We start from the raw sequence: 27,915 nt of genomic DNA, 5'->3' as shown, positions 1-27,915 counted from the left end.
TAATTGCAAGAGGAAAGGATGCTGAAATGATAATCAAAATAATGCTTTCATACTAAAGATTAGCCATTTTCAATGCTATGTTCCTTGTGTACTGTATATTAGTCACCAGCTCCCTGCTTTAGCTTGACTTGCTGTTGCTACAGAAGGGGACAACAATTTAAACAACTACTTCCGGAATATTTGACTGATGTACGCAGCTTTGCCCTGAACAAGATCTACAATGAAAAATGAATCCATTTACACGTGATGGCTACACATTTTGCCATATCTTTATTGCACTTTAACCACGTTGCAAACAATTCCACAAAAATGCTGCAAAAGTAAGCCTAGAGCTGCTGAAAGCAGCTTTTTACCCATATATGTATATATTTACACAAAACTATCAAAAGCAAAGTTGAAAAGTAGCAGCTCAGCTATGATAGTCTAGAAAGATAAGAGCTGCCACCTCCTTAAGGATAAATAGTACAACTTGTCATTTTACATCACTTTGTAAAACCAACATTCAAGTATTCCTGTCAATGCACAATTAGTGAAATTCCCTTCCGGTAACCACTGTTTTAATTATTATTATTATTATTATTATTTGCCTTTAAAAGTTCATAATGCCTTAACCCTTTAAATGCTGAGTAGCTGGAAAAAAAAGAAAGCATTCAATTTAAATAAGATACAGTGGATTAGAGCACTTAAAGGGTTAACACAAAATACTAAGTGGACTGTCACCACAAATAAAGTGTGAGTCACAAAACTATGCCGTCCCTCTTAGTTAAATTTGGTAGGTAGGTCTGGGGTTTCATAGATATACCATATATAAATAGAAAATATTAAGTAAAGGCCTCCTTTCTATACAAAAAGGACAGGAGGTGTTTTGCTATCAGACTGCTGTCTGTCACTGAATATTTTCTCAACCTTTTCATAATCTCTTCTTAGGAACTAATGAAAACGCATCACGTTAGACTTTAGACTTATTTTTCTTAATGAACTAATCCTTTGCAGAGTCTACACTTTACCTACTCTGGGAACAATTACATCTCATTTCTGAATTCACTGAATTCACGAAGTGGCATACACAGTCTTTTGCAAGACTTTTTTTTTTCCTTTTTGAATCTTCTTTATTTGGCTGGTAAAAACGTAGTCTTGCGATTTCACTACCTCTCAGTCGCAACAGTGTTAACATCAGTGTTAAAGTCATTTTCAACCACATTGTCATAACCATCCTTTTCTATACAGTCACTAACAGCCTTGAGGACAATCCGCAGCCGCCTGTCCATCGCCTCCAAGTGAGGCTGGTAAAGAATGGGAGCTATTTTATCTTTTAGCAAGGACTCCTTCATCAGGAGACTGAGTTTGTACTCCTCCTTGGCTAACAACTGTAATCGCAGATAGGTAGACTTCCTTATTCTAGGAGAAAAAGGAAAAAAAAGCAAATCAGTATTTTCATCACTATTGATCTCAACAGGGCTTGTAGTCAGCATAGTAATAGAGTAAAAATGTTACCATGTGATCTGAAATGATCAGAACCAGACAGTGTCATACTCTGAATTTTCCAATTTTCACCTGGTTAGGAGCCCTTAGAAATGGGCAAAATCTCATGCAAAATTGAAACCCTAAGTATCACTTGTCCTCTGAAAATCTTGGTCAGGGGCATTGAGGAACAAATACCTATGGGAAGCGCTAGAACAAGCTGGAGGGAGTGTTCCCACTTGACTTCAATGGGAGGTGTATGATGCCTTAATAAAGCCAAATCTTAATAAAGCCTCTCTCACAACAGCTCACAGCTGCACTCCTGCTGGAAGATCTTGATTCAGTAAAGAATGCACTTCAGCACATCAGAGCCAATGCTCAGGGCTAGCTTGGGTCAGACTCTCCAGGCAGCATCACAGCATCTCCTTGTCTCCACGGTTCATAGCAGAAGATGCACTTGAACATTTCAGTCCTACTAGTGGAAACAGAAGTATAAAATGGGGAACAACTACAGAGATGAAACATACCTGCAGCACTGGTTTAAAGGCACCAATATGGAAAGTTCATCATGGGAATATTTTCCAAACCTGTTTAAAGGTAAGAATAAAAATGTGACAAAAGCTTTTTTAAATACTCACTCGCTCACTTCTTTTTTTTTTTTTTTTTTTGGAAATGGAAGTAAAAAAAACATAGTTGTCTATTTTCTGCTTAACTGGACTGGAGCTGAGGAAATCTGGACTTCAAGTTCAGCCACTTATTTTGAATAGATGCTATTGTATTGGTGGGTTTCAGTTTTTCTGTTTTGAAACAGGGAAAAAAATACTTATTTTGTACCCTGCTCTAATAAACTGTTTTCCTTATCAACTCTAAGTTCTGGACACGGCAAACTTCTGCCTGACCAACATGTAGGATAGAAGAGTTTGGCTTCACTTTGGGGTTAGTAATATTGTCCTATTATACACATAATTGCTACTAAATCATAGATCACTGGATGCAAAAATCATAATGGCTACTATAAAGTAATTATTTTGGTCAAAATTGTTTCATTGTTCAAAAAGATTATTAAAGGTACTTACCCTCTTCCATTATCTAAGTGGATAATAAATGTTTCATTTCCAAATTTTTCAAACGTTTCATAGTGATGTCGATCCATGTTACCTATAGAATAAAGACAAAAAAAAACATTCTCACTCAGGCTTGCTGGGTGTGCAGGCTAGGAGAATGTCAAAACCATGGTTCAGCAAGAATCCCAACACTCCTCAAAGGTAGAAGGTGGAGAAAATTACGGATCTACTGGCACTATTCATTTCTACCGTGGAAACCCCAAAGTATGTGATACTACAAAATGGGCTTTTATGCTAAACTGTACCCATAAATTCCCTGGAGAATCCCCAAACATCTCCTTTAAACATCTCACCATCAGAGCCTCTGGGAGGGAAGATGAGTTTTTCTGTCTCCCTGTAGCTTTTACACTTAAGCTCTAGAGGACCTATCAGGAGACAAAAATAAACCTTCCTACTCTCCAGAAAACCCTCTCCTGGGGTACACCAAGGGAAATTCCACTCAAGCACGATGGCATCTCAATGGCCTGTCCATCCACAAGGCAGCCACATCCTGAGCCAGCACAGCTTCGTCACTGAAAATGACACCAACTGCTCCAAGCCTCAGTCTATGTGGAGCACAAAGCAGCAATGGTATGCATGCTGGGTGCAAGGCTTAGCTTGGGGGCCGGGGGAAATGCACCCTTCAAACAGGGATGTTAATCCATATGACTTCACTAATATTTTTGAGCCATGACCAAATATCCTGTTTTAACTTGGTTAAGAACTTAGCCCAAATTTCTGTCTGTCTGGAAAGCCAAAACAATCTTACGGCTCTAACATGTGGATTAGGGTGCTCCTGGTACAGCTGAACGGCTGTGTTTGGGCACCCACATCAGTGTCCCTTTTACGGTCATGTGTAGAGTATTAGCGTCAAGCTAGGAATTTTGTCCTCATGATCGGGACTTGAGTCACTTCTAGATTCAATATATGGCTCCTGAGCTGGGACTTGGCCTCTCCTGCTGCAGTCAATTGCAGAAACCTCAGTAGTGGGAATGGCAGAGGATACATCCATGCTGGCACGTGTCCAAGGATCAAGTATGTGTGCTGGCACCTTGCAGTTATTTTGGCTACAGCAGGACAGGTTTCATGTGCAAATGTCTCAGTGTTAACCATTGAGTAGGTTTGAAATAGGTCACTGTTATCTACTTGTTAAAAAAATTATTTAATTGTGGTCAGGTTACCTAAACAAAGAAGTCTCCCTGTTATTTACTGCAGTTGCCTTCATGACAAATCAATACTTCTCCAAACCGCAGTCTCAAACCCTAGGTTTACAGAGCAAGGAGCAGTGACTGCAGCTGGATGATGAAAACAATGTGCCAATAAGCAACAATCCTTGCACAGGCACACATTACAATGGCAAGGCACTCACTAAGGCAAATTGTGAAGCCCTTAGCTGCTGTGAAGGAGACTAGCATGACCTGCATTCATCACTGTGCATTTCTGAACATCTTTGTTCCTTTAATCTGCGCTGATGGGAATACATAACCATGTAAATCTGCATTTTCTCATAATCATCTAGAATGGCATATACTGTAAATGCAGCTTCAACCATGCTTTAGTAAATTGCTGAGCTATGCAAAGCGGTGTAGAAAGAAGTGGTTCTTATTCTAATTAAATGTTGCATTTAATTTTTGAAAGAGATGAAACATACCCATTAGGAAATCAAAAACTGTCATATCCATTATATCCAGAATTCTGGTTCCACTGTCATACGGGGGTGTTTGTTTAACCTCTTCACAATAATCTGGATCAACTTCCCATCTGGAAAAGCCGATATTTTGATATTTTATGTGACATGCAAAGCTTACTGAGTATTAAAAAAATAAATTGTTATTTTGTGAAGATCTAGTTGTATCATGTTAAATTGAGGACAGGGTCAGGTGGAGGCAGCAGACTCTTCAGGCTGCTTTCAGTAATCCAAGCAACTGCTAAAGATTGTGACTGATGAAAAAGGAAGGAAAACACAAGACTGGAAACTATGCAGCTAACAGGTTCAAGATTTAGGAAACCAGCTGCACCATCCGTCAAAGACGTTGGAGACTTGTTTAGGACTGAGGGTGGCAGTGAATCTTTCTCTTTCTGATAGGACTTAGGTTCCACTGCATCCTGTCAAAAGCCACTGCAGAAATGTATCCCAGCAAGCAATTATGCCATTGAAGGTCATTTCAGGTTCAGACCACAACGCAGAGCTCCTTGCAATCACAAGTATTCTGTCCCTTCCCAGGAGCTGGACCCACCGAAGGAATGCAAATGTTCTCCTAAGCCTTAGATCAGGTAAAAGAAGCACTGTTTTATCTCTTTATTGACATTCACAGTGGGTGAACGAACCCTTTGCTCACCACTACTCACTCTGCTTTTTTGCGCTTGTGGTAAGAACGTCTCCAAGGGTTTCTCCAGGTCTTCCTTTTAGCTAAGGACAAATCAGGAAGGAAAGCAGCTAGAGACCCTTCGATCTGATCTGGTTTTCCACACAGGGCGTGCTCAGTTGAGCAGTAGTAGGAGCATTCACCATAGAAGCAGATGTTGTTGGCTGGCAAATAAAGAAAAAGAGTTTTAAAACGTACTCTGAAATTAGTGTTCAAGAATTCATAAAAATACTGATGTGTGCAATGGAACATAAGCAGAAATAAAGCCCTAGCCCAGAACCCACCGTTACCACGCATAGTTCTCTTCTACTGAAACCACTAGACGACTGATTTATTTTGGTGGCTGGGATCACGCCCTGTGATGAGCTCTTTGTGACTACTTCCAGTTTATTTATATTCCAAAAACACAAAATATATGTTGTGTTTTTTTTTTTTCCTTTCAGTCCCAGACGGATACATCTTTTTACATATATTTGTTACCCCAAGCTAACTGGGGTGGCTGAAACCCCAAATCCTGCAGCCAAACAATGACATGACCAAAATTAAGCCTCCTTCCAAATCTTGGTTCACTTCTTTAAGAACAGACAAAAACCTTTCATCCGTTTACTTGCTGGTGTGAGAAGAACTGGCAGCTTTACCAAGTAGAATTATGTAGCGTGCAGACTCGTGTGGGGGTGTGTGGGGAAGGTGGAAATAGCACAGAAGTAAATCTTTCACCACACATCCCAAACATAAATTTTCTCCTCCACACATCACATTACTCCATCAACCACACGAAAAGGACCTGCAGCGGGTTTGGGGGTGTGTGTTCCCTTAAAGTTTCCTCAGAGCTCCCACCACACATATCTGTACCGCCAGGAACCATTCAATTCTGTACAAGAACCCCCTTCCCACTGGAGGTGGGAGAGAACAGTTCGTCCCCAGACCCCAGCATTGGACTATGAATAATAGTATCATGATGCTGATGTTGTCAGAGTGCAACAGCTCTTCCTAAAACTGCTTTGTGCACATAAAATGTCATTAGAGGAAGACTGTGCCCTTTGCTTACAGTAGCACAAGGATGTAGGAGCCACATTGCTTCCTAATTCCCCCCAAGGCCTCTAAATTCAAATCTTGCTTCTGAGCTACTCCCCCTTTGGGCACGATCAGTGTAAAGGAGGCAGGAAGGGCTGGTGAGTAGATGGAGTCTATTTTCTACCTGCTGCAGAAGCCCATGTGGCTCCAAGAGGCAAACCGGTGGGGTTTCATCACAGCCATGCCCTGCAGCACCACACTGTGCCCCCAGCCCTGGGGCACATCTCCACAATCCAGAGCCAGCCTAGGGCTGGCAGAGCACCGGCGGGACTGGGGCACTGCTGGTGTGCGATGCAAGGGAGATAATGGGTGAAGAGGTGAAGGAACCATCAAGGCAATCCCTGATGCCATCAAGGTAAGAGGAGGGATGGAGAAGCAGGGCACAAGGCTGCAAGTGGGGAAGGAGGAACACGAGAACATGGAGAAGGTCTTGCAATGGTTTTGAATGCATTAACTAGCCATATCACATGGTTCTGCCTGCTAATCCTGGAATTACACCAAATAATCGGACTAAAAGGCTATGTTTTACTGCTTGGCAGTTTCTATTGGCTCTTTATTCCCAAGCCTCTATCAATAATCATCAGATTTGTCCATTACACGACACTTCATGCCGGACACAGAATTTTCAAATCCCTCTGTCGTGACTGGCTTGGAACAGCCACACACCTTTCTGTCCTCAAGTACAAGTCCTACCCAAACTGCACATTTATCTTCACACAGTTGGCTCATACCAGTTAAACACATCTTGATTCACTCCAGAAATATTTACCCTGTAGTCAAAATCCTCGCTGACAATTACTGAAAGAAAAGTGCTTAGGAGAAAATAAAAAACAGAAATAACAAAAGCAAGAAAGGGAGCACTCAGAATGCCTGCACTTTTCCTTCTGTTATTAAAATATTTTATCGTGCAGAATACACTTTACAAATATTTTTAAAGCTTCTCCTTATATTTAAGATATACTTAGTCCCTTAACAGTTTAATTAAAGGAACAGTGGTTTGAGCCTTCCTATGGGCTAAGAAATGACCATGTCCTTGGCCATGAAGCCACTTGGCATGGTAATTGCTGATGAAACCCAGCACAAGCCTTGGCACAGCTCATTGCATGATACACCTAACTTATAAACAGAAACCCCACTCATTTTTCCTTCTCTTCTCCAGGTTAAATGAATCTGAATCCCTCAGCTTCTCCTTGTACCCTGGACCACGTCAGTGTCTCTCCTTTGGACTCCAGTCAATTTCTTAGCCTAAAATCAAGCAACATCTAAACAAACCCGACCTAACACAAGCTGTGGGCTCACTGCCCTGTAGTCAATGATCTCTCATGGGTTTCGTGTTCAAAAAATGCAATCGCAGCACAGACTTGGCGCAGTTTTTACAGGGCTAACACAGGTGCCTCAACTTGCCTTTGATCATCCTGGCAAAACCAGGAGGGCTTCATGCCTCCATGTGAACCTCTTCCATAATTCAGGATGAAAGTGAAAAGTTGTCCAAGCACCTGCGGGCAGCACTGTGAGCTGCAGATGGTCTGCGAATGGGAGGATCAGAGTGGGTCATTAGGAAGGCTGGAATCTTCCCAGCCAATAAAAACTGGGGGAAAACATCTGTGATTTATACCTTTAAAAGAAATGCTTGCAGACCAAGTATTTCAAGGGGCTCCAAGCTGCCACGAGGGATGATTTACAAGAAATCACATACAGATGCTGCTGCTCGCTGCAGGCTAACACAAAAGAATTAGGAGATATGAAGAGATCCCTGATTTCCCAGGCTCCTGCTGCCTCGGTGGGAAGGCACAGCTCACCCCTGCGCTGCAGCCAGAGCTTATGTTTGCACTGAAGCTGCAGTGGGGCTCCTGCTTTGATTTGGCTGTGTCAGCACCACCTGCTCCTGTGTGCAGTGAAGGAACCCACTCGTAGTTATCTTGATCACCTGAGACAATTTATCTTCCAGAGGCTGGACGACCTGGCAGAGGGAAGCAGATGCGTGGTTATCTGCAGCTGTACCAGTTCTGTAAGGAGCAAACAACACGGTGATGCCCCTCCTGCTCTGCCGCAGCCTCTGCTGCACACTATGTAAATCTGACCTTTCCAGAAAGGAATTATATTAAACACAGCATTTCGCGCAGTGGGGAAGATAAATACTGTGTTTAATAGTTTGCTTCCGAATTTAACTTTGGGAACAATGAAACCCTGCTTGGTATTGTCAACGGAAGCAACTGGGACTAATCATCTGACAGTAATCACACATTCGTATCCAGATAAATCTTCAGGAAAGCTCGGGGGCTATCGCAGCCATCACATTTGCTGCTGCAGGGCGACACGGCTGGCACATGGGCTGCTCTGCTCCCACTGGGCTCCTCCGGCTATTGACTTTCCTGCAGAGCCCCCACTGCCTTCAAGAGGAGCCCAACCTCTGAGTGACGGCAGGATGCTTCATTAGGACAGCAAACGTGCGGCAAAAACATAAGCATATTTCTTGGTGAGAAGTTTCTTTTGATGACAAAGCCTTTTCTGACATCTGGTATTCTCTCAGACGTATAGTACTTACTTTCCATCACTCCTGTCTGATTTCTGGGAGTGCAGGTGACAGGGTGCTGGATCTCAAGTGATTATTAAAGAAATTAACTGCTTTGATGGACACAGGATAGATATCCTGATATGTCTACCCTAGTTCTTATACACAGCAAGTGAGATGAAGCAGCCCGAATTATCTGGGGAAAGATTTTTAAGGTTTCTTAAAAATGCAGAAATAAAGAGGTACCAAAGATAGAAAAACGCAGTTCTCATTTAGGACTTCAAGGTGCAGTAGCAAGCCTCTTGGAAACTGAAGTAGGTGACCCACATTCTGCACAGCATGCCGAGTGGGAAATTCCAGCTGGAGACACAAACCCAGGGCTTTGATGGGAGGCCCATGCTGAGAGCGGGTTTGGCCTTTGGAAGGGAAAAATGAGAGTCCCAAAGTACAGCTGCAAAAGGAGCAGCTGCCAGGAATTTGTGCTCCTGTGGGCTGGGTAGATATGGCAGCAGCAGCAGTGCTGGCAAAGCAGAAAGGGATGTTCATATACTGTGAAATGTTCAAATGCTGCAAATTTGCAGCATGTAAACTCCTTCTTCATTAAAAAAATACAAAAAACCACCAACAAATAAACAAAATTGTTTCCTCAAAGCACAATGGAGGCAAGAGAATCCCAAATGGTGTTACAAATGTCTGACTTCCATTATCTGAGGATGAATGGTCATGATTCGTAATGAAATCCATGCAAAAATCACCACGCCTGTTGATCAAAACTCCACCTAATTACAACAATTAAGGAGAAGAGAGTGTCTGTGTACTCATCTGAACATTTTCTGTGCGTCACCCTGATAGCTGAACAATAATTCTTCTTAGGAAGAAAAGGAACAAGTGGAGATACCTTAAAGCAAATTGCTTGGCAGAGCAATTCTTTTATTGAGATTTGCATGACTCTTAATAGAGGACATTTAGCAAGCCTGTGCAATTCAAGCACTGGAAAGAACCCTGAATATTTACTAAGCAATGCATGAAAAGATCTTTCATTTACCTGCTCAAAATAATAGCTAATTCAGAATTGCTATTGTTTGCTAAGAGGAAAAAAAATCCATAATTCCTAGGAATTGGTTAATATGAACAAAAACATAATGCTTACTAGCTGTGTAACATTGATTTCTTTAAGCTGCTGCCTCAATTACTTCCAAAACGAAGGCTGACATCATTAATATGTCTCTTTTTTTCCTAGCAAATTACCATTCATTTGTGAAAGTAGCAGGGCTACTGCAGTCTACCCCACCGCAAAGGATGTAAAATTAATTTAAATAATTACTGACCTAATTCCATTTCTCATGTTTAGTCCAAACTGCCTGGAAGAGTGTTTTTCTGCAATCTGCTTTCTCTCTGAATGCAGCCTAATGCATTGCCTGACCCCGTCCTGCCCCTCGCAGCCCTGCCTGCTCTCAGCCATTTGCACTCCCCAGTGGAAGGAAGGATGCTGTGTGCTGTGAAGCAACATCTGCGAGCAGCTTTGTGGCAGTAAGAGGCCCCTGTTTCCATTCCTGATGGGACAAGTGAGGTGGCACAGGCACTGAAAAGCAGGGAGGTGTCTTCCAACACATCCCCATGCTGGTCCAGAGAAAAACACCATGTCTTGGTGAACATCATCAGTCATGATGCTCATAACGAACCTCTGAAGGTTGGACAGGGTTTTCATTGCAAATGATGGCCTCCCGGCCCGAGAGCAAGAGTTTTGTATGAAATAAATTACATGGAGGGCTTGTTGCATTGCTGTCAGACACAGTGTGTCCCCAGTCGCTGTCACCAGGCACTGCTGGGGAGGGAGCTGCAGAGCCAGAGCCAACTGCAAGGCAGTCCCAGGGGGCCTCGACAGCTTCATGTGGGTGTGCAGACTGGTTCTTGCAAGGATCCATGTAGCACAACAGAATTAATTGCTTAATTTAGGGCTTTTATTACTTTTTCATTAGGCATTAATTAATGCCTGCCTTTTAAGGTCAGTATGAAATACAAGACTGAGGCTGGGCATATGTTAATGAGAATCCTACTAATTAAATGGGGGCCTTGTAGGGAAAAACTCTGGCAAGTAACCAAAATGATTTAAGCAAAGTATATTGATTTAGGAAATGTAAAATTGAAAGAAAAATAATTGCTTAAGCGTTTCATTCTGTGGAAAAGCCTGATTCATAGTTAATCAAATATTTTAATTGAATTTATCCAAGACCTCTAAATAAATTTGAATAAAGGATTATGCTTGGATCATCCTTTGGATGTCTGGAATTTTGTAATGACAAGATAAAGATCTTCATCCGAACCGGCAGCATTAACTCAGCATTGCTGGGCTGTGGCTGCTGTAAGCTGCTCGATACCCGAGTACAGTTTTGTAATTCTCAGAAATCACTCAAGTTCACCCCTAAGCCTTCATATATAACCTGGAAAGACTAGAACGCAAGCAAGCCTACTAATCCTTGTCTTACTTGCTGAAATGCGAACAAAATGCCTTATATTTCAAATGAGCCAAAGTATCTTGTGCACATGAACAACTGCAAGGATTTTTGTCATCTTTGAGGGGTAATTATTTGCCTACAAACAAATCAAGTAAAAATAAATAAATAAAACATAGACAGAGACAGAGGGGAAGAAGGGGAGAGACAGGGACTGAGACAAGTGCCCAGCAGTGCACACAGAATGCCTGCACAGAACATTTGTGAACACTCTCAGTAATATGGGTAAAACTGGAGCACATGTGATGTGTGGTAGGATGAAACCTCTTGTAATTGTGTAATGTATTTCACAAGTGAAGTTACTGGAATTAATAACGGTCTCCTCAGCTGTGTCCTGCTAAAAATAACAGCCATAATAATGACTTTATTGGAGCTCAAAACAGTGTGATGAACATTTTAAGAGAGAAAGCTCTGTAGTAACATGGCTGTGCTTTGTAGCTATCAGCAATAATACTGCTACACTGGGAGAAACTGCAATGAAGTCTTTGGGTCTTGGCTTTGGGGATCTGGGATAAACAACTGCTGGCCAATGACACAAGCTAAGGAGAGAACCCTGGAGATTTCCGCTCCAGATTTCCTGTTTACACAAGGCATAGCCCAAGTTCAGCAACACATTTGCACACAGCTGAACTAATATCAGCTAAGCTCACTGGACGTAGCTAAATGCTTCAAAATGAACATTTCTCTATATAATCTTTCCCTATGAACATAATTAAGAATGTACATTTGTATCTTAACCTAGAGCTTAATTCCACTGTTTCAGCACCCCAGAGGCTACCACCTCTCTCTCACCTGTGACCGTCTACCTATTTTTGTATATTCTGGGACCAGGATGTGGTTTTACCCTGTGTTTGTACAGTTCCCACCGTGTGGAGCTCTGTCCTTGGCCAGGGCCACCAGACTTTGTGAAAGAGTGAAGGGTAATTGAAATAGAGGGAGGTGATGGTTCCTGCAGTCAGTCCTCAAAGCAAGTACAAGACTGGGAACAATTCAGATCAATTCCAGTCCAGCCTCTGCACAGCTGTGAATGTGAGCCGGAAGCAGGATACCTTACACATTTATTGCCTTGATTTTCTTTCAGACTCCTCTTGTAATAAAAACTGAGGCACATGACTCCGAGAAAATTAGCTTTTGGTCCTCCAGTAAAAACCAAGAGATAAATGCATCTGACCACCAGAAGTGATGGATCACATACCACTAGAAAAAAGGTCTAAATAACTAATGGGCTAAGTAATAAGGTTTGGGGTAAACTGAGAGCAACAGAAGAAATTGCTTTAGAAATTGCTCTGCATAAAACATTTGTTGAATACATTGCTTTTGTGAACATAAAAGCCTGTCTCTGTGAATAATTTGTCAAGGGGAAAGGCACTCAATTCAAAACAATAAAGTCTTCTTTGTAGGCTATGTCTCCACATTTATTTTTATTCAAAGGTCTAGAAGACAGTTCTATTAGAAATATCTGAGCAATTAAGCAATCTACGCATCGTTCCCTTAAGTACGTGTTCGGCAGGATAGAAAGAATACAGTACTATTTCCAAGACTACCTGGTGAGATGAAAAATGTTCTCCACAGTTTCTTGTCGCGAGTAACATCTCGTATTTCTCTCGTCATGTTAACCAGTCTACCTGCAACTGGTGGAACGCGACGGAAATCCAGGATCCTGGGAGAAAGAGCGAAGAGGCAGTTTATGTAAAGGATTAAATTATAATGATAGTGATAGGTTTTAGGAAGGTTCATTACACTCTGAAGGCACATTTATCTGTGGCCTTTAAGGAGTAAAAAGCCCATCAACTTTAAACTGGATAATCCTTCTGATAATATGCTACAAAATATGTCCTGAATATGATCAACTCTGACTTGCCTACATAGGACAAAGCAGACTCAATATACAGAAGAGGATGGGGACACACTGTTCCATGAAAAAAAAAAGCAAGTGGCACAAAATTCCACAAATAAGAGACAGCAGAGACTTTGACCTTGTGCCAATTCAGGATTGTTATAACAAGCATTTTGCTCATCAATTTTTAAGTGACTTGAGGAACAGGATTTCTGCCTCTTTCTTTCATAAACTCCATCTAATAGATTTAAAAACTAGTACTCTTTTTTTTTTTCTTTTTTCTTTCTTTTTTTTTCCTGACAGTCTTAGTACTTGTTTGATTTATTTGCTTCCACTCCTCTCTGTTTAAATACCCTTACACCAACCTAATCAACCTCTCCAAGACTAAAAATTTTCCCAGGGGCAAAGGCTGGGTAAAGAACCTTTTTCAACCCCAAACTTGCCAGCTTTTGTTAAGATTTTCTACACTGCTTTTTCTGCTTAACATGTAGATATTTAACATACCTCCCTGCAGGAACCAAATTAATGTTTTTTCCTACAGCACCATCTGCTTAAAATGACAATATAAAATATGAAACAGAGGGAATCAACGCTAAGGTCAACAACAATAAAATACAGAAGATTTTTTAAGGATGTGACCTGCTGATAGGTTCCCTCATCCTGACCACCAAACCAGAAGGCACCAATAATATGCATCCCCAAATAATTTGTGGCCCCAAACTTGAATCTTTTGGAAGGATGTTTCTTGGCACTTCAGAGTGTTCTGTTCAGTTCTAACTCAGACTGCGAAATGCCTGAAATGCCATGGTTTCTAGCTCTACAATTAATAGTTCCTCATGAATTAATTCCTGCTTCTAATCTGGGCAAGCCCCAGCCCATTTCCAGTCTTGGACTATCCAACAGACTCTGCTCTACCTCTGCTGGAGGCACATTTTCAGCTAACAGGAACACGGGGTGAACATCAGTGTCTTCTCCCCCCTACACTCTTGTGGTCTCCATATTCTCCTGACACGGGAGAGCCCCAACTGTTGGCTGTGAAACCAGAATCCCCTTTCCACTGCAATTATTCATCTCTGAACACTCACACAATTCCCCATGCCTCACTTGGATTTGTGTGCCCTTGAGCTAATTAGGGTGAGCCAGATTCCCATCGTACTTGTGCTGCCTATTCCCCAGGAGACAGGTCCTCTCCGTATGCACTTCATGGTCACAGGGGAAATTCATTTCTCAACTTCCCTTCAATATAATTTCTCCTTCTTTTTAAGAATTACTTATTGACAGGTTTCTCATTCCCAGAGTAAGTCGCACTTCCTAATTATTAATCTACTGTTTCATCATCTTCTGTTTCTTTTATTCATGGTGTTGGCCAACCTTTGTTCCATCTTCCCTTTTTTAAAAGTAATTCGGTTACAGAGCCGGGCAAAGTGCAGAAACTTATCACAATATTTCCAGTATTTCTTTTAATGTAAATCCATTTTACTTGCCTGTCCAAGTGAAATGCTGCTATTTCTGCATTATGCCTTTCATAGTCTGAGAAATAAAAAAAGTCAGGCGGCGTTTCTTGTTCTCTGGTTTGTCTGCAAAGAAAAACAAGGAAAGTGTTTTAATGAAAGGTTAGCATTTCTAAGGATCAGTACTCAATCATCAGCATGTTATTCAGGAGTTCAGTATTGTTTGCTTAATGGAAGACCTTTAAATACTTCTTGTGAGCATTATTTGCAATGTAGCCTTCATTTTAACTTCTGTTTTAAACTACTCTAACAAAAAACAGTATTCCACAACTTGTGCATGGAGGCTGCTGTCAAAAAGCTATTCTACTCAAGGCTCTCGCTCTATTTAACAAGATCTATTTTATCACTCTCAAACATTTCATTAGTGATAGCGGTGAAGACAATGTCATTTCATTAAATTATCATTAAATGTAATTATGAAATTTCCAAAAGTAATAACATTTTTCTTTCATCTTTGGCAGCCATGTAGCTCCTATCTAAAATATGACTCTCCCTTTGTATTACTTAGAGCCAAAAGTGACATGTTTTTCTCATTTCAGAAGAAATGGGATCATTGCAGTTTGACGGCCACGACACATGTCATGTTTCAAAGAACATTAACAAGACCGTGCTCCAGAGAAGATGCAGAATTTGTTGTTTCTTCAGTTTAAGAAACAATAAAAAATGTCATTCTGATGGAAATAGAAAGGCTCAAGCTTGAACACCCAACTACATAGAAAATAGAAAGTTCTGTATAGCAGGAACAAATTTCTGTCTCATTTTAGGCAATTTCCAGTCTTGGTGGCTTTTAGATGGAGCACAACTCAGGCAGTTGACCAGTAGAATGTCTGGGCCCTACTAAGACCTGCATCATATCCTTGTCTGAAGTCTTAAAAATGAAATAAGGACTGCAAAGCTGTTCTGTACAGCATCTGCAAGGGAGGACACTTCCCTAGAAGAGGAAAACATAATTTTCCAAAGCTCTTTCTCATTCCCAGCTGTCACAGGTGGCCAGCTGACAGCTCGTGCATCACCTGTGCTACACACTGGCAATTAAACTAAAGCTTCTGCGCCAGGACCTTGTCACATGAAAGGTTTTGGGGGTGGTGCTGGTGCAGAGCTCAAATCTGCAGAGAGTTTGCAGCAAGCTGCACTGATAGGGCCTGCTGGGAACCCAAAGCTGCATCTAGCCATGCTCATTTCCACCCAGGCCATGATGACTGATGGGACTGGTATGCCTGCGAGTCCCCCACTTCGCTGAAGAAACCAGATGAGTCTTGTGGTTTTTGGTCATGTGAAAATTTTGCTATGCCATCAGCAGATTTGAAAAGCTGATATCCCTTCTCACGAATTATTCTTTACATTTCTTTCTTAGCAAGGTATTCCATCTCTCCCTAAATGCTGAACAATTGCCATCACAGATAGAAAATCAAGATATTTGACATGTGCAGTGTTACAGGAGGTCAGAGAGGTGTCCAACAACCCAGTGATGCCCCAGCCAAAACAGCAGGGACCATTCTGGTGGTCACGGAGTCGGCCAATGCTTGGCAGATGTTACAGAGCAAATCAAACCAGCACTTTAGCTACTGCATCTGCCCAGGGTTCACAAGTAGACAAGCTGAAGGTAAGCCTGGCATAAAACAAAATAAAAAAATAATATTGTCCATTGTCTCATCATAGCTGCAAAGGGGGGAGGATCACACCAACAAGGAGGAATACAGGAGAGCCAGGCGCCTGTGGCAAGTCACACAGCGCAGTGTGTAATCAAGACAAGAGCTAGGAGAGCTGCAGCCTCGTTGTGCATATTCCCCTCAAAAACGAGCCCTGAATATAAATGCAAAGAAGAAGTTTAAGATATTTCTGTTGGGAAAATTACACATCTGTGTATAACTTCCCCTCCATTCCAGGTTTTAAAATAGTCAATTTCTTCAACAAATCAAAGAAAAAAAGACTCATACCAAGCTTTTGCAAACTTTACACATACCAGCACAGCCGACAAGCTGCAGAAAATATAATTAATTAGCTAATCAATGCCATCTGCTTTTTATCTCCCAAAGACTTTAAATGAATCGTGGCTGTTCCTTTACAAGAAAATCTTACTCCAGAAAATCAGACTTAAAGAAAGGGTCAATCTCAATCTTGCAAGCACAGCTCTCCCCATAGCCCCACGACGGCTCGACACGCCAGGCAGCCAGTACATTACCGCTGGGATGGTCTGGTCTCTCTAATTTCACTTGTCTATTTGTTCCCTGCCACCCCCGGCAATGGCTGGGGATATTATTCATTTGGGAATAAGTACAGTTCTCCTGCAGGCTTCAACTTGTTTGTACATATTTCTCTCCTGTCATAATGTATTATTAAATGGTGGCGCGCCCTCCTAGAAAATCGTGAACTTGGTTGCCCTAAAACCTTCAAAAATGGACACCAAATCCACAGTGCAATCTATACACTGGAAATACCTTTTTTTTTTCAACCTGACTATAGATCATGAAACAAACTTCTAAATTCCTTCAGTGCTCCAGGTGTTTCTAATTACCTACAGAAGAACAGCCTCCAGCCCCAGTCACTGTGTTCAATGCCTGCGGCGGGCAGGCAGGGCACCTGCTTTACTGTCTCTGGGAAATACTGGGTTCTTCTGAATGCAGGCTGGAAGGAGTATTTTTCAGCTCCAAGCCACCTTTTAAGCTCCTTTGCAAAGCTCTGCAGAACTACTATGTACGAGGTCCTAAAGTGAAACCCTCTCCTGAAATAACTTTGAAAAATCCTTTCTGATGACATATTCCAATATCCCACTTGAGAGAACTGAAGCCTTGCTCCTTGGATCTGACCTTAGCTGGCACCGGTTTTATTCAAACAAAAATTATCATTAATTTGACGTCTGTAGCAGCAGCACCTAAAGAGATTTGTTGATAGCTCCTCAGCCACAGCAGGTTACCATACCACCAGCAGACGCTAACACGTGTGAAATCGTAGCCTAGGGTACACAACTGAATTTTAAAAGCCACATGAGCCTAACACAGCACTGAATCGATGGAATCAATGGACCATTATGAGAATGGCTTTCATGGTGTTAAAAGGGCACCTACATCATAATATTTATTTTTAAGTTATACATGTACAAATGAATTTATACACAATTTTATCGTATTAGAAAACCTGATAGATTTTAGTGTGTGCAGTCTAATCAGTGCATCACCTGTTTTGGTGCTAATTCTTCTAATGATCTTCTGCTCTGATGTGCAAATGTAGAGAGGTAGGAAATTCTGTGATTCTATGAAATCACAGTGCTCTTGGTAACACAGGTGGGCAGTGAGCAAGTCCTATCGGTTACACCAGCTTCAGAGCACTGTAACACCTTCAGTCTCTATGAAAAAGGCTTCAAAAGGAGCATGCACACTGAGCCCATTCCAGGTCAATTAAAATACCTTATAAAACAATGATGGAACTGATCCAGCCCATAGCATGTTTTAAATCAGCACTGTGTTTTAAAGGAAAAAACAACAACAATACATACATACATATATATATATATATATATATATATATATATGTGTGTGTATAAAATCCCTGTTATTTTGGTTTTATTACCCGATGGTTATTGAAGGTTATTGCCTAATAAAATGACACACGCAACGAGATATTTGAGCAAACAGACTGACGTGCCCAACCCTCCGCAGAAGTGCACGCTTCCGACAGACAACAAATCGCAGACGATGGTCAGAACTCCTTAGTGGCAAAAATAAAAGCTCACAACACGCAGGACACGGGTCCTGCACAGGTTGCAGACGGTGGGAGAGGATTCCTGGCAGCGGCTCTTATTTTGCAAACAGTTGGAATCTGGTGATCCTCTCTTTGGAGGAGGATTTGGCAGATATTTATAACGGCAGGCTGGGAAGCTCTGGAGGAAAGACAGATGGAGGTCTGTTGATACTGCACACAGTTAAAAATTACACAGTGGCACCAGCCCAATTACTGCATGAGGAAAAGACAAATCAGCACCGGTAACACTAGTAGGGGAGAAATAAGAACTAAGGGGAAATCAAAGCCCACGAAAATTTCCCAGCCATGGCACAACTCGGAGAAAATACAGGAAATAAAGAACGATTTTAAAGAGGCTAAGAACACATTTGCATGATGAGATGCAACTGTCATCTGATCCTGTGGCGAAAAGAGCAAGTCATGCTCACAAACAGCAGCAACAAAGCTCCTCTGATAAATGAAGCCAGTCATGAGTAAATCTGGTGAGGCAGCTCCATTCTGACCATGGCTGGAGCCTGGACTGGTGCTCAGGATTGGATAAACCAACACGGTGACTTGTCTGCAGGCACCAATGCAAAGCCTCAATTTTTTTTTTCTTAAAGGCTTCTGTAAATATTTTTTGCCCAATTACTTCACTGCCAAACCCCAATATTACTAATTCCTCATTTATTTTCTTCATGAACCACATCACCACACTGGAACTTCAGGCTCTCTGGCACTTCAGAAAGCATCGTTATGATACCTTTAACATGGAAATCTCTATTTAGTTTCCAGAATTCCTCGCATGCACCTGCCTAAATTACCAGGATTAGTACCCACCAGGGCCGCGTATTACTCGAAAGAATCCTGCCTCGATGCCAGGCTTCCTCTGCACTGGAGGGGTCCTATTATCTGTGCAGCAGCCAAAAAGCTAGAAAATAGGGCAAACAGCCCAATGTGAGTCAAGCTTTATCCTGACAGACACATGCTGCCTTCCTGTGCCGCGGCCCAGAGCCATTTCAGGACACCTTCGTTTCAAATGCACGCACCTTGGCTAATCAAAGGACATGCTGATGATTTGAAAACAGCTCCTCTTAACTAGGCTGCACTCCTGCTCCCACACATAATCAGGGGAATCAGCCAAAGGGATTAGGGATGATTACGGATCACATCTCCACGGCAGTGGCAGGTCTGCTCAGGTTGGATTGTTTTGGAGATGGAGACCCTGACCCTCTCCAGCTGGGGAATTTGGCAGCAGCAAAATCAGCAAGAGATGTCACTGGCCAAGGTGGCATGGCAAGTGCATCAGCAGGCACACGACTAATGTTGGTAAGAGAGTAATTTGGCCACGGGAAAAGATAACTGGAGATTATCTGGGGCTACCCACAGCTATAGCTTGCTCTTTCTCCTTTGGAAAGCAGCTTTCCTCTGCTGCTACTGTTCTCCATGCCTGTGGAGTGTTTAAGGTGCTTAAAAACCTGTGTTGGAGCCAAGTTGTGAACACAACAGTTAAAATGCAGTGTTATCTAAATGATAAAATACAGTTAACACAAAACCAAAAGGGGCCACTCAGCAGTTTGCTGCTGTTTCAATTATTTTGCAGCCTGGGAGGGACATGGGGACCTTTTGCATTCAGAAGCCCTATGGTGGGGCTTTGGGGTTGCTTTTACTCCAGCAAACAAACAATGCACAGCTGAGGAGCAGAAAGCCTTTCTCCCAGCACAGACAGGAAGGAAATTTCCCCAGCCTATGAACTTCTTTGTACTCATGGAAGATGAAGACCGAAAATCCGGTGTCTGCTTGCAAGATTTTCTCCCCCACTCTGCAACCCTTATGTCAAATTGGATTGTGCAGCACTGGGATCTGGAGTGCCCTGAGATAATCTAAAGCGTATTATTGTAACTGAAGGAGGCAGCCCATGGAAAAAAAAAGGGAAAAAAAAAAAAAAAAAAAAAAAAAGAAAAACAAAACCTTGTCTCTGAGGCAGCTGCAGTCCTTAGAAGTGCACTCAGGTTTTGCATGCAGAATCCTATCACCGGGGAGAGCTTTTTGGCACTGGTTAGAACAGGTGAAAAAAATGCCACTTAATTTTATAATACATTTTAGTGGCTTAGTAAGTCCTTAGGAAGATAAATGATACTGCTAATGCAGCTACGTCTACAGTAGCGAAGATATCTGGTGCCTATTTCCGACTCCTTATGGAGTCTTGGCAGCTGATGGCTTTGGCTTTATCAAAGTGCTCTGCTACAAAGAGCACTCCCAGGAACGATATGAGCTGTTTACAAGAGCAGAATATGGTCCAGAAAATGAGTGGCCGATCCAGGAATGCAAAGACATGCAATTTAAGTGGTACAGAAAAGATGTTTGGCCGGTTTCATTGCTATCATCCAAACGACAATATGGGCCTCTGCAGGATATTCAGGCTTCTCCTGCTTAACTAGCAGCTCTGCAGCTAGAAAAATGAGAGAATATTTACTGTGGCAGAAAGACAGAAATTCGCACAGGGATGTGCTAGGAATAGGAATAATTAGCAAACCGCCAAAAGGATAAATACCAAGATCATGCTATTGCATGCCAGCCCTGGGGGGCTTTTCTTCCGAGAAGACGAGGAGAGCTTAACAACTGCACATGCTCAAGGACCAGTGAGTGTCATATAAATCACAAACTTCTGATACAGTGCATGACAATAAGCTTCAGAAAGTGCATTTGGATATATGAATATCTTGTTACCTGGCACAAGAGGGTACTGGGAGGGAAGAGGGAGAGAAAATCCACAGGGAAAATGCTATATTAAGGTGTTTTTTTTTTCTCTCCTTCCACTTGCAGAGTCAAAGAAAAAAGGCTCAGGTCACCTAACTCATCCCCTGGCCCCAGGCCAAGATCAGCTGGACCTAAACCATTCTTGACAGACATTGCTATAACATGATCTTCAAAATGTCCTTCCCCAATTCCCTGGCTGCAGCCCTCTCCTCCTCGTTGCAACATGCTGGACTCACTCTTCTGAAAATTTCCATCCTCAGCTTTCCTCCTCGCTCCATGATCGAAGCAAAGCCATCCCAGTAAGACCTGCTGCAGCTGATCTGAGTGTCTTTCCGAGGAAGGAATACACACAATAGATTTACCAGAATAACTGGCTCCCATTCCTGAAAAGAGCAGCCTTAAGCCAAGACACGGGAATTAAGCCTTAATGCCTTTAGACTGCATATTCCTCTGCTCAGAGGCCCCTTCTTTACTAAGCACCATTCATTTATTTTTAATTCATTACAATTCCCCCCAACCCAAAGCCTTGAAATATTTACTTTAGCCTTTCCCCTCAAAACAGCACTGTTTCTAGGAGACAACAAAATAACCTGTGATTCCGCAGCACAAATCAGGGCATTTGGGAAAAGACTTTGCAAAACTAGTCCCTGGCTCAAAGCATCAAGAGTGAAAGGTTCCTGCCATCCCATGCACAAAAATATACCACTAGTGAGATACGTATATATATATATATATATATATATATATATATATAAAAGCAGATCTTCACCTTAGCAAAAAACAAGTTACCACTCCTGACTACACAAGCAGATAGGATATGAAGGGATGAATAATCAGAGTAACTAATAGGATACAAGAATTTGTAAGATTCATTTTATTCTCCACCAAATTATAAAAAATAATAATAAAACCAGACCTTTTCCTCCACCTTGGGGTTTTCTGTTCCTTCTAGTGATCTGGATTTGGTATTAATATCTCAGAATGCTCCCTCTCTATACCGTTGCCTTTACTGACATTGTGCTGACAGTAGAGTCAAGGCGTAATCTCACCAATCATCATTTCATTGTCTACCAGCACAGAAGAATAACTATTTTTTCTTCATTCATTCTTCTGTGCTTTCAGATATATAAGACATGCAGAGAATCTTTGATCAGTATAAAAAACACATAGAGTTTGATCATCTGGGAACATTTCCTTCAGCAATTCAGAATATGACTTCCAGCCCTGCCTAGTAAGTAGCTGCCTGTCATCATGGGAAAAGCTAATGGAAAAATATTATTAGTGTAAGCATATTTGTCAGGACGTCTTCCCCACCCGCACATTTTGGTGCGACAGCCAGCAGTCCCCTTCCCCTTCCAGGGATGTCAGCTAAAGAGAGCTGGTGTGGGGCAGATATCGGAGTCATGGGTCTATTATTATTATTATTATTTAGTTAGAAGATGGCTTAAAAGAAAGCAAAATGGAATGCTGTTACAAAGTAAGTAAGCCATACACAATGAGAGCTTAGAACTCTACCACTACCAAACTCCAGATAAATGCATGTAAGTGTATGCACAGAGGTGTACTTCATGCATAGTCCCACACATACATCAGTATCTTACACCTCTTGCTGCGGTACTGGACACAACGTGATCAGACAGGTATTCTTTACAGATTATTCTTTACAATATCTGCTTCTATTTCCGTTCTACCACTACCTCCTCCCCAAGATACCTCAAAGTTAAGAGGCAGGCACAGTGTTAAAAAGTGTAAGAGTTTAAAAGACTTAAAACGAGATGAGTTTTTCCAGCTCATTTCATTTTATGGGATAGAGTCTGATCTCGGTTATTAATGAAATGCAGCGCCACTGAACAATGGGGTAAGTAAAGATCTACCCCAATACTTTTCACAGCTGCTTCTGGAAGCTGTCTACAAAGCTGCTTCTGATGTACTGAACAATATGCAGGGCTGTTTCGGGACCACTAGTGGGGATTGAAATGTGTATTTCCAAACTAAGAAGCTCAGGTCTCCATGCCTTGACTTACAGAAGCCTACTGTCTGCGCAGGTTGCTCAGCAGCAGGTTTATAATCCACACTGGTCCACTGGTGGCACAGGAGATGATGACATGAGCAGAAATTGCAGGTGTGCAAACATGGGACATTTTGCAAATTCTCCTTCCTCTCCCTTTTTTGGGATGCTGATGGGGACAGGGGATTTGGGACAGGGAACAAACAAATGCTGATGCTCCCGTGGCTAAGTGGCAGTGCGTGTTGGCCAGGAATTCTTCCCTACCATCCAGAAAAGGCTGGGCTTGTACAGAAAAACAAATGAGTCACGGTATGAAGAGAACAGCAAGGTCTGGGAAGCTCCTGTCACTAATTTACTCTGCAGATAAAAAAAAAAAAATCCTCAACACAGAAATAAGGTTTGATTCATCTTTGAGAGAGAAACCCGCCCCGACGTGCAGGAGTTGAAAGATTAAGAGGTACTTGACAGCACTACAAAACAGTTCCCAGTACCAACGTTAATATGGTCAATGCTGTTGCCACAGCAGGGAGAAAAAAAGGCTCATAGCAATTAAATAAGCAGGAGAGATCATTAATGAGGTGCTATAATGATATTTTGTGCTGTTCTTTAAGGTATCTTCATTAAGAAACTAGATCACCATCACTATTTTCCACCCCTACGCTAGCCTTTCTGGCATGGATTCCTCTGTGCTCTTGGACAAGTGGTGTGAGCATTTTTGCCATGCCAAGGCCATGAAATCTGTCATCTTTCCCCGTGATTTATCCCTCTAAGGCTCAGTTGTACACTGCCTGCTAGCCATAAATTGCAAACATGAAAAATGATCCAGCTGCAAAAACTATTTTTGAAAAACCAGGCAGTGCAAACAGCGCTCAGTGTGAGCCCAGGTACCGGCAGCCTGTCTTCAGGAAAAAGCCTACAGAGTGCTTTCTGCAGAGAAGATTTTTCAATATATAACATTCTTAGAGTGCAGGAGGAAAAACTGGTTTAAAATTAGAAGTCTGAAGCATTGCTTCAGCCCTGAGAACGTTATTTAATATGTCTGGGGTCATTAGAGGTAGGGATTTGAAGGAACAACAACATTAAATGTATCAGAAGCACCAGGAGCTCAAATTTCCTTCAGCTTGCTGGATTTTTTTCTTTTTGCTGTATGTGATACATATGCCATTGAAATTCCAGGGTTCACAATAAGTACCAGTTCAAAATACGTTTGAAAAATTAATTACTGTGAACCTGATGTTTTGATACATAACGTCTTCCTTTTTATTCATTACTTTCCTTCCCATCAGTCCAAGAATCATGAATATTAGTAAGCCTGTCCTCCAAATACTGCAGGAAGCAGAGAAGTATCAGCTCCATTTTTCAGAAAAAGCTGCAAAACACGGAGCTATTAAGGATTCAGCTCTGCCCTAAGCAAAGCACTCTAGCCTCATTAAGCACATGCTTAACTTTGGGCACGCATATATTCAGTGAACTATGTGTGTCCTTGACAGTCAAGCATAGACTTAATACTTCCTTGGAGCTCTTTTGTGCTCAGCACTTTGCAAGAACAAGGCAGTGATGAGCACGGGATCCCAGAAGCAGCTCTGGCTGCTCACCCCATCCACTTCTACACTTACTGTTTTTTTTTTCTTTATCCTATTCCACCCATGACAACAACTACTTTGGGAAAAAAACATGTGGTTCCACCAAAAGTACAAATCAGCTTTGGCCATGGGCTTTGGTGACACCCAGATGTCACCTTGTGCCCTCAGAACATTCAGTACCCAAGCAAGAGCCCCATGCAGAGCACTACAACAGACTCAGCATTTCCCCAAGGATGCCAAACAACTAACTTACAGCACTCTTCCTTCTTCGTCCTCAACTACCCATACAAAAGCCAAATATTTAGGGCTTTTTATTCACAGTTAATCAGTTGAGAGTTACTGGACATCGCATTACACTGAGCAAGGTGCCCAAGACTTTGCAGAGAAATTGTTATTGTCAAGACCCATTAGGAGGACAGAGTCTACACTTGGGGACTGACAGATAAAAAAAAGAGCATCAAATTCTCATTTGTACAGCGAGTGCTGCACTGCCCAGCTGTTACCAGCTATGGATCTCCAGGGCTGGACGCTGCTCTCCTGCCTGACACCAACCCAGAGATGTGGGGTCAGAATGGCACAGAGCACCCGAGGATGCAGGTGCCCAGTCCAGCTCAGGGCAGAGGGGGTTATTCCCCTGGAGAACTGCAAGTTTTGCTTGTCCGGCTTGTTTGAATCCCAAATCCCACGAATAATTATGCCACAGAGAACAGCAGGCATGTGGTTACTGCGAGATAATCACTCCCTGGGGCTGAGTGCTTCTAATTCCTCGGAGGTGTGATTTCCCACTAAAGCGCACGCACCCCTGAACTCCTTCCTGCTGCTATTAACATTCCTTAATGTGTGGCAAAGGGTGACGTGCCTCTCTGAGCTGGAAAAAAGATGTAATTGCCTGTTTCAGACTACTTTGTGGTTACAAAAGAAATGGGAATTGCTTTGATATGGTGTGGTATTTCATTGCTCTAACAAAGCAAACTACTCCACCTCCAGCTTTTCTTTAATTTTTCCTCCTGTCTCTTTACTTCTCCAGCTGTCAGTGACCGTGATCTCCATGAAGGGTGGTGGACTTATTCTTTGCCCTGAGCTGCTTCTGCAGTTTGTGGTAACTTCTGCAGTTCATGGGTAACCGTCCTTTTTCTTTCTTAATGGGTTTTCTTCCATCTCTTTTGTGTGTTTTCTTCCCGACAAGAATTTTGCCCAAACAAGGGTTACAGAACAGCACTTTGCTGCTCGTTGTCTCCCCAGGTGTGATGGGACTGGACTCAGGCTGTGCAGGGGCACCAGCCCCATCCCAATGTAAAACCAAGCAACTGCTCACAGCTCTTTGAGGCTGGTTTCATAGATGCTTCATGGACACATGTCCCACCTTGGTTATTCCAGTCTGCAAAGTATTACACGTTTGGGAATGTGGTGACATCACCGGCTTGCCATGTAGAGCATCTCTCAAATAGCTCCTTTCTGGCAGGCAGCTGCCAAGGTGATTTACAAGCCCAAATACTCCAGGGTACTCCTGAACCTCTTGAGCACTTAGGAACAGCCTCGCTCAGAGGATGCCCGGCTTTCCAAGACTCCACAGACCATCTCAGCACCAACCCAAACACTTCGCAGCTCCCTGTCCACTTTCAAGCTAACAGGGTTATTCTCCAACTTGGCTGGCTATATACTGCATGAGTAAGAGGGCACTGGGTTGGGAGCTCTTTTTTTGTAGCCATTTCACAGACCGGTTGTGCCTTAAAAGAACTGTAAAAAAATCTCACTTTCCCTCTATATTTCTCCTCATCCAGGCTGGAAACCCCCACCGCTAATCCGTGCTTTATATTAAAGGCACTGCGTGAGTCACAAATTACATTGGAAATTACACATCAGGGCCCTTTTAGCTTGCAAGCGTCTGGATAAAGGGTGGGTTAATGCTCTGCAGCCCCCAGGGAGTCACTGCGTTACTCCTGAGGGAAAATCAAGCCATATTAGCATCTCTTCCCTCTTCTGCCTTTACACTGGGAAGGAGCATTTTTATTTTAACCTCCCAGCCTCTGCATGAGCCCTGCTGCTGGAGGCTGCAGCGGGGTGAGAGAAGCAAGAGCAGCCCTGCTCTCCACGCAGCCATGAGCCCTCTCCTTGTTTCATCCCCACTAAGGAGAGCATTTTAGGGAAAACCTGGAGGAGAAGGCTTTGAGGAGCATCTGTCACAAGAGCAGTAGAAGCAGGATTTAAAAAGGGCTAATATTGGCCTAACCCTGCTCCTTTTAAGTAAAAAACAAAACTCATAGAAACCTTTGAAAAACACCCAACATGAAAGAATAAAGAGCAGAAGGGTGGCAGAGAAACTGCTCAGCATCACTGCAAGGGGAGCTGCAAGCCAGCCTCTCGCTGGCTTGGCTACTCCCGGCAGCACATCTCAGGGCAATTGCTGTTTTATATAAATATCTCCCATCGAGTGGAACGAGTTCAGTGAACTCCCATGCTCAAGGTGCAGAGAAATATTCACGCTTCGTGGATCACCCAACCACACACACAAATGTGAAGCGAAGCTCAGGAAACGTGTGTGTGTGTGTGTGTGTGTGTGTGTGTGTGTGTGTGTGTGTGTGTGTGTGTGTGTGTGTGTGTGTGTGTGTGTCTGTGTGTGTGTGTGTGTGTGTGTGTGTGTGTGTGTGTGTGTGTGTGTGTGTGTGTACACACACATGGGTGTGGAGGGAATACATCGCTCCGACGTGACTTGGCTGAGCCCGTGTTCAATGTGAAACAAGTGTGCTCCTTGGAACAAGACTTACAAATTAGTTTTGGCTAATTTAAACCTAAAGGCTTACCTATGCTCAGGTTGTTCAGTAAGATAAGGGGAGATTGTGCTAAAGCATGCAGGGGCTGATAATAAATGCAAAGATTAGGAAAAACGACACAGGGAAGAAGAGAAAAGCAAAAGACAAGAGAGAGGAGGAAAGATCTGCAAAAGATCTGCAGTAAAACATTGTGTGAAATGACACTGTTGCCAATTTTTTTTTTTTTTTTAAATAACCTGATTTATGACATGCAGCTGCTTTTCTCCAAATGTTCATGTCTGGCTACTTCTCCTGGAATTTTTAACTGTGTTTAAATGTCTACAAAATATGAAGCTTATCTCCTGTACAGTGCGATAGATATGTGTGTACAACCCGCAGGAGTTTTGTGGGAGCCTGGTTCCAAAGAAAGGACAGTGATTTTCCTAAAGCAAGAGACACTTGTATTTCACAGTTTTCCTGCCTTTTAATGTACACTGTGAGGACAAGAATTCAGTGGAGGAAAGTGGTTGCATGAGTTAATCATTGAATTGCACTGTTTCATCCCTCAAGTACTCACTAAGTATTTTTTCTTTGGGTCCGATCCAACTTCCCTACCACTTAGTGAAAGGTCTCCCATTAACTTCAAGGTGAACTGGATCAGGAACAACAGAGGCAGTTCCTAAACTGGGACCCGACCTGCCCATACTCAAATCCAAAGGC

The 27,915-nt window shown here is 42.4% G+C and overlaps 1 protein-coding gene across 2 annotated transcripts in view; it reads right to left on the bottom strand.

Annotated features, from left to right (window-relative positions):
* Positions 1 to 251: 251 nt before the first annotated feature.
* Positions 252 to 27,915, bottom strand: part of FAM20C (FAM20C golgi associated secretory pathway kinase) — a 58,540-nt gene continuing 30,876 nt past the window's right edge. For both annotated transcript variants that reach the window (XM_068698819.1, XM_068698821.1), the window contains exons 5-11: positions 14,351 to 14,443; positions 12,574 to 12,689; positions 4,914 to 5,094; positions 4,216 to 4,325; positions 2,538 to 2,619; positions 1,989 to 2,048; positions 252 to 1,398 (exon numbers count right to left, since the gene is read on the bottom strand). In XM_068698819.1, the coding sequence (XP_068554920.1) occupies positions 1,146 to 1,398; positions 1,989 to 2,048; positions 2,538 to 2,619; positions 4,216 to 4,325; positions 4,914 to 5,094; positions 12,574 to 12,689; positions 14,351 to 14,443 (895 nt within the window). In that variant the 3' untranslated portion in view covers positions 252 to 1,145. The remainder of the gene's footprint in view (positions 1,399 to 1,988; positions 2,049 to 2,537; positions 2,620 to 4,215; positions 4,326 to 4,913; positions 5,095 to 12,573; positions 12,690 to 14,350; positions 14,444 to 27,915) is intronic.

Source organism: Anas acuta, chromosome 15 (assembly GCF_963932015.1).
Source record: "Anas acuta chromosome 15, bAnaAcu1.1, whole genome shotgun sequence".
Taxonomy (NCBI): Eukaryota; Metazoa; Chordata; class Aves; order Anseriformes; family Anatidae; genus Anas; species Anas acuta.
This window is presented reverse-complemented; position numbering and strand designations above follow the sequence as displayed.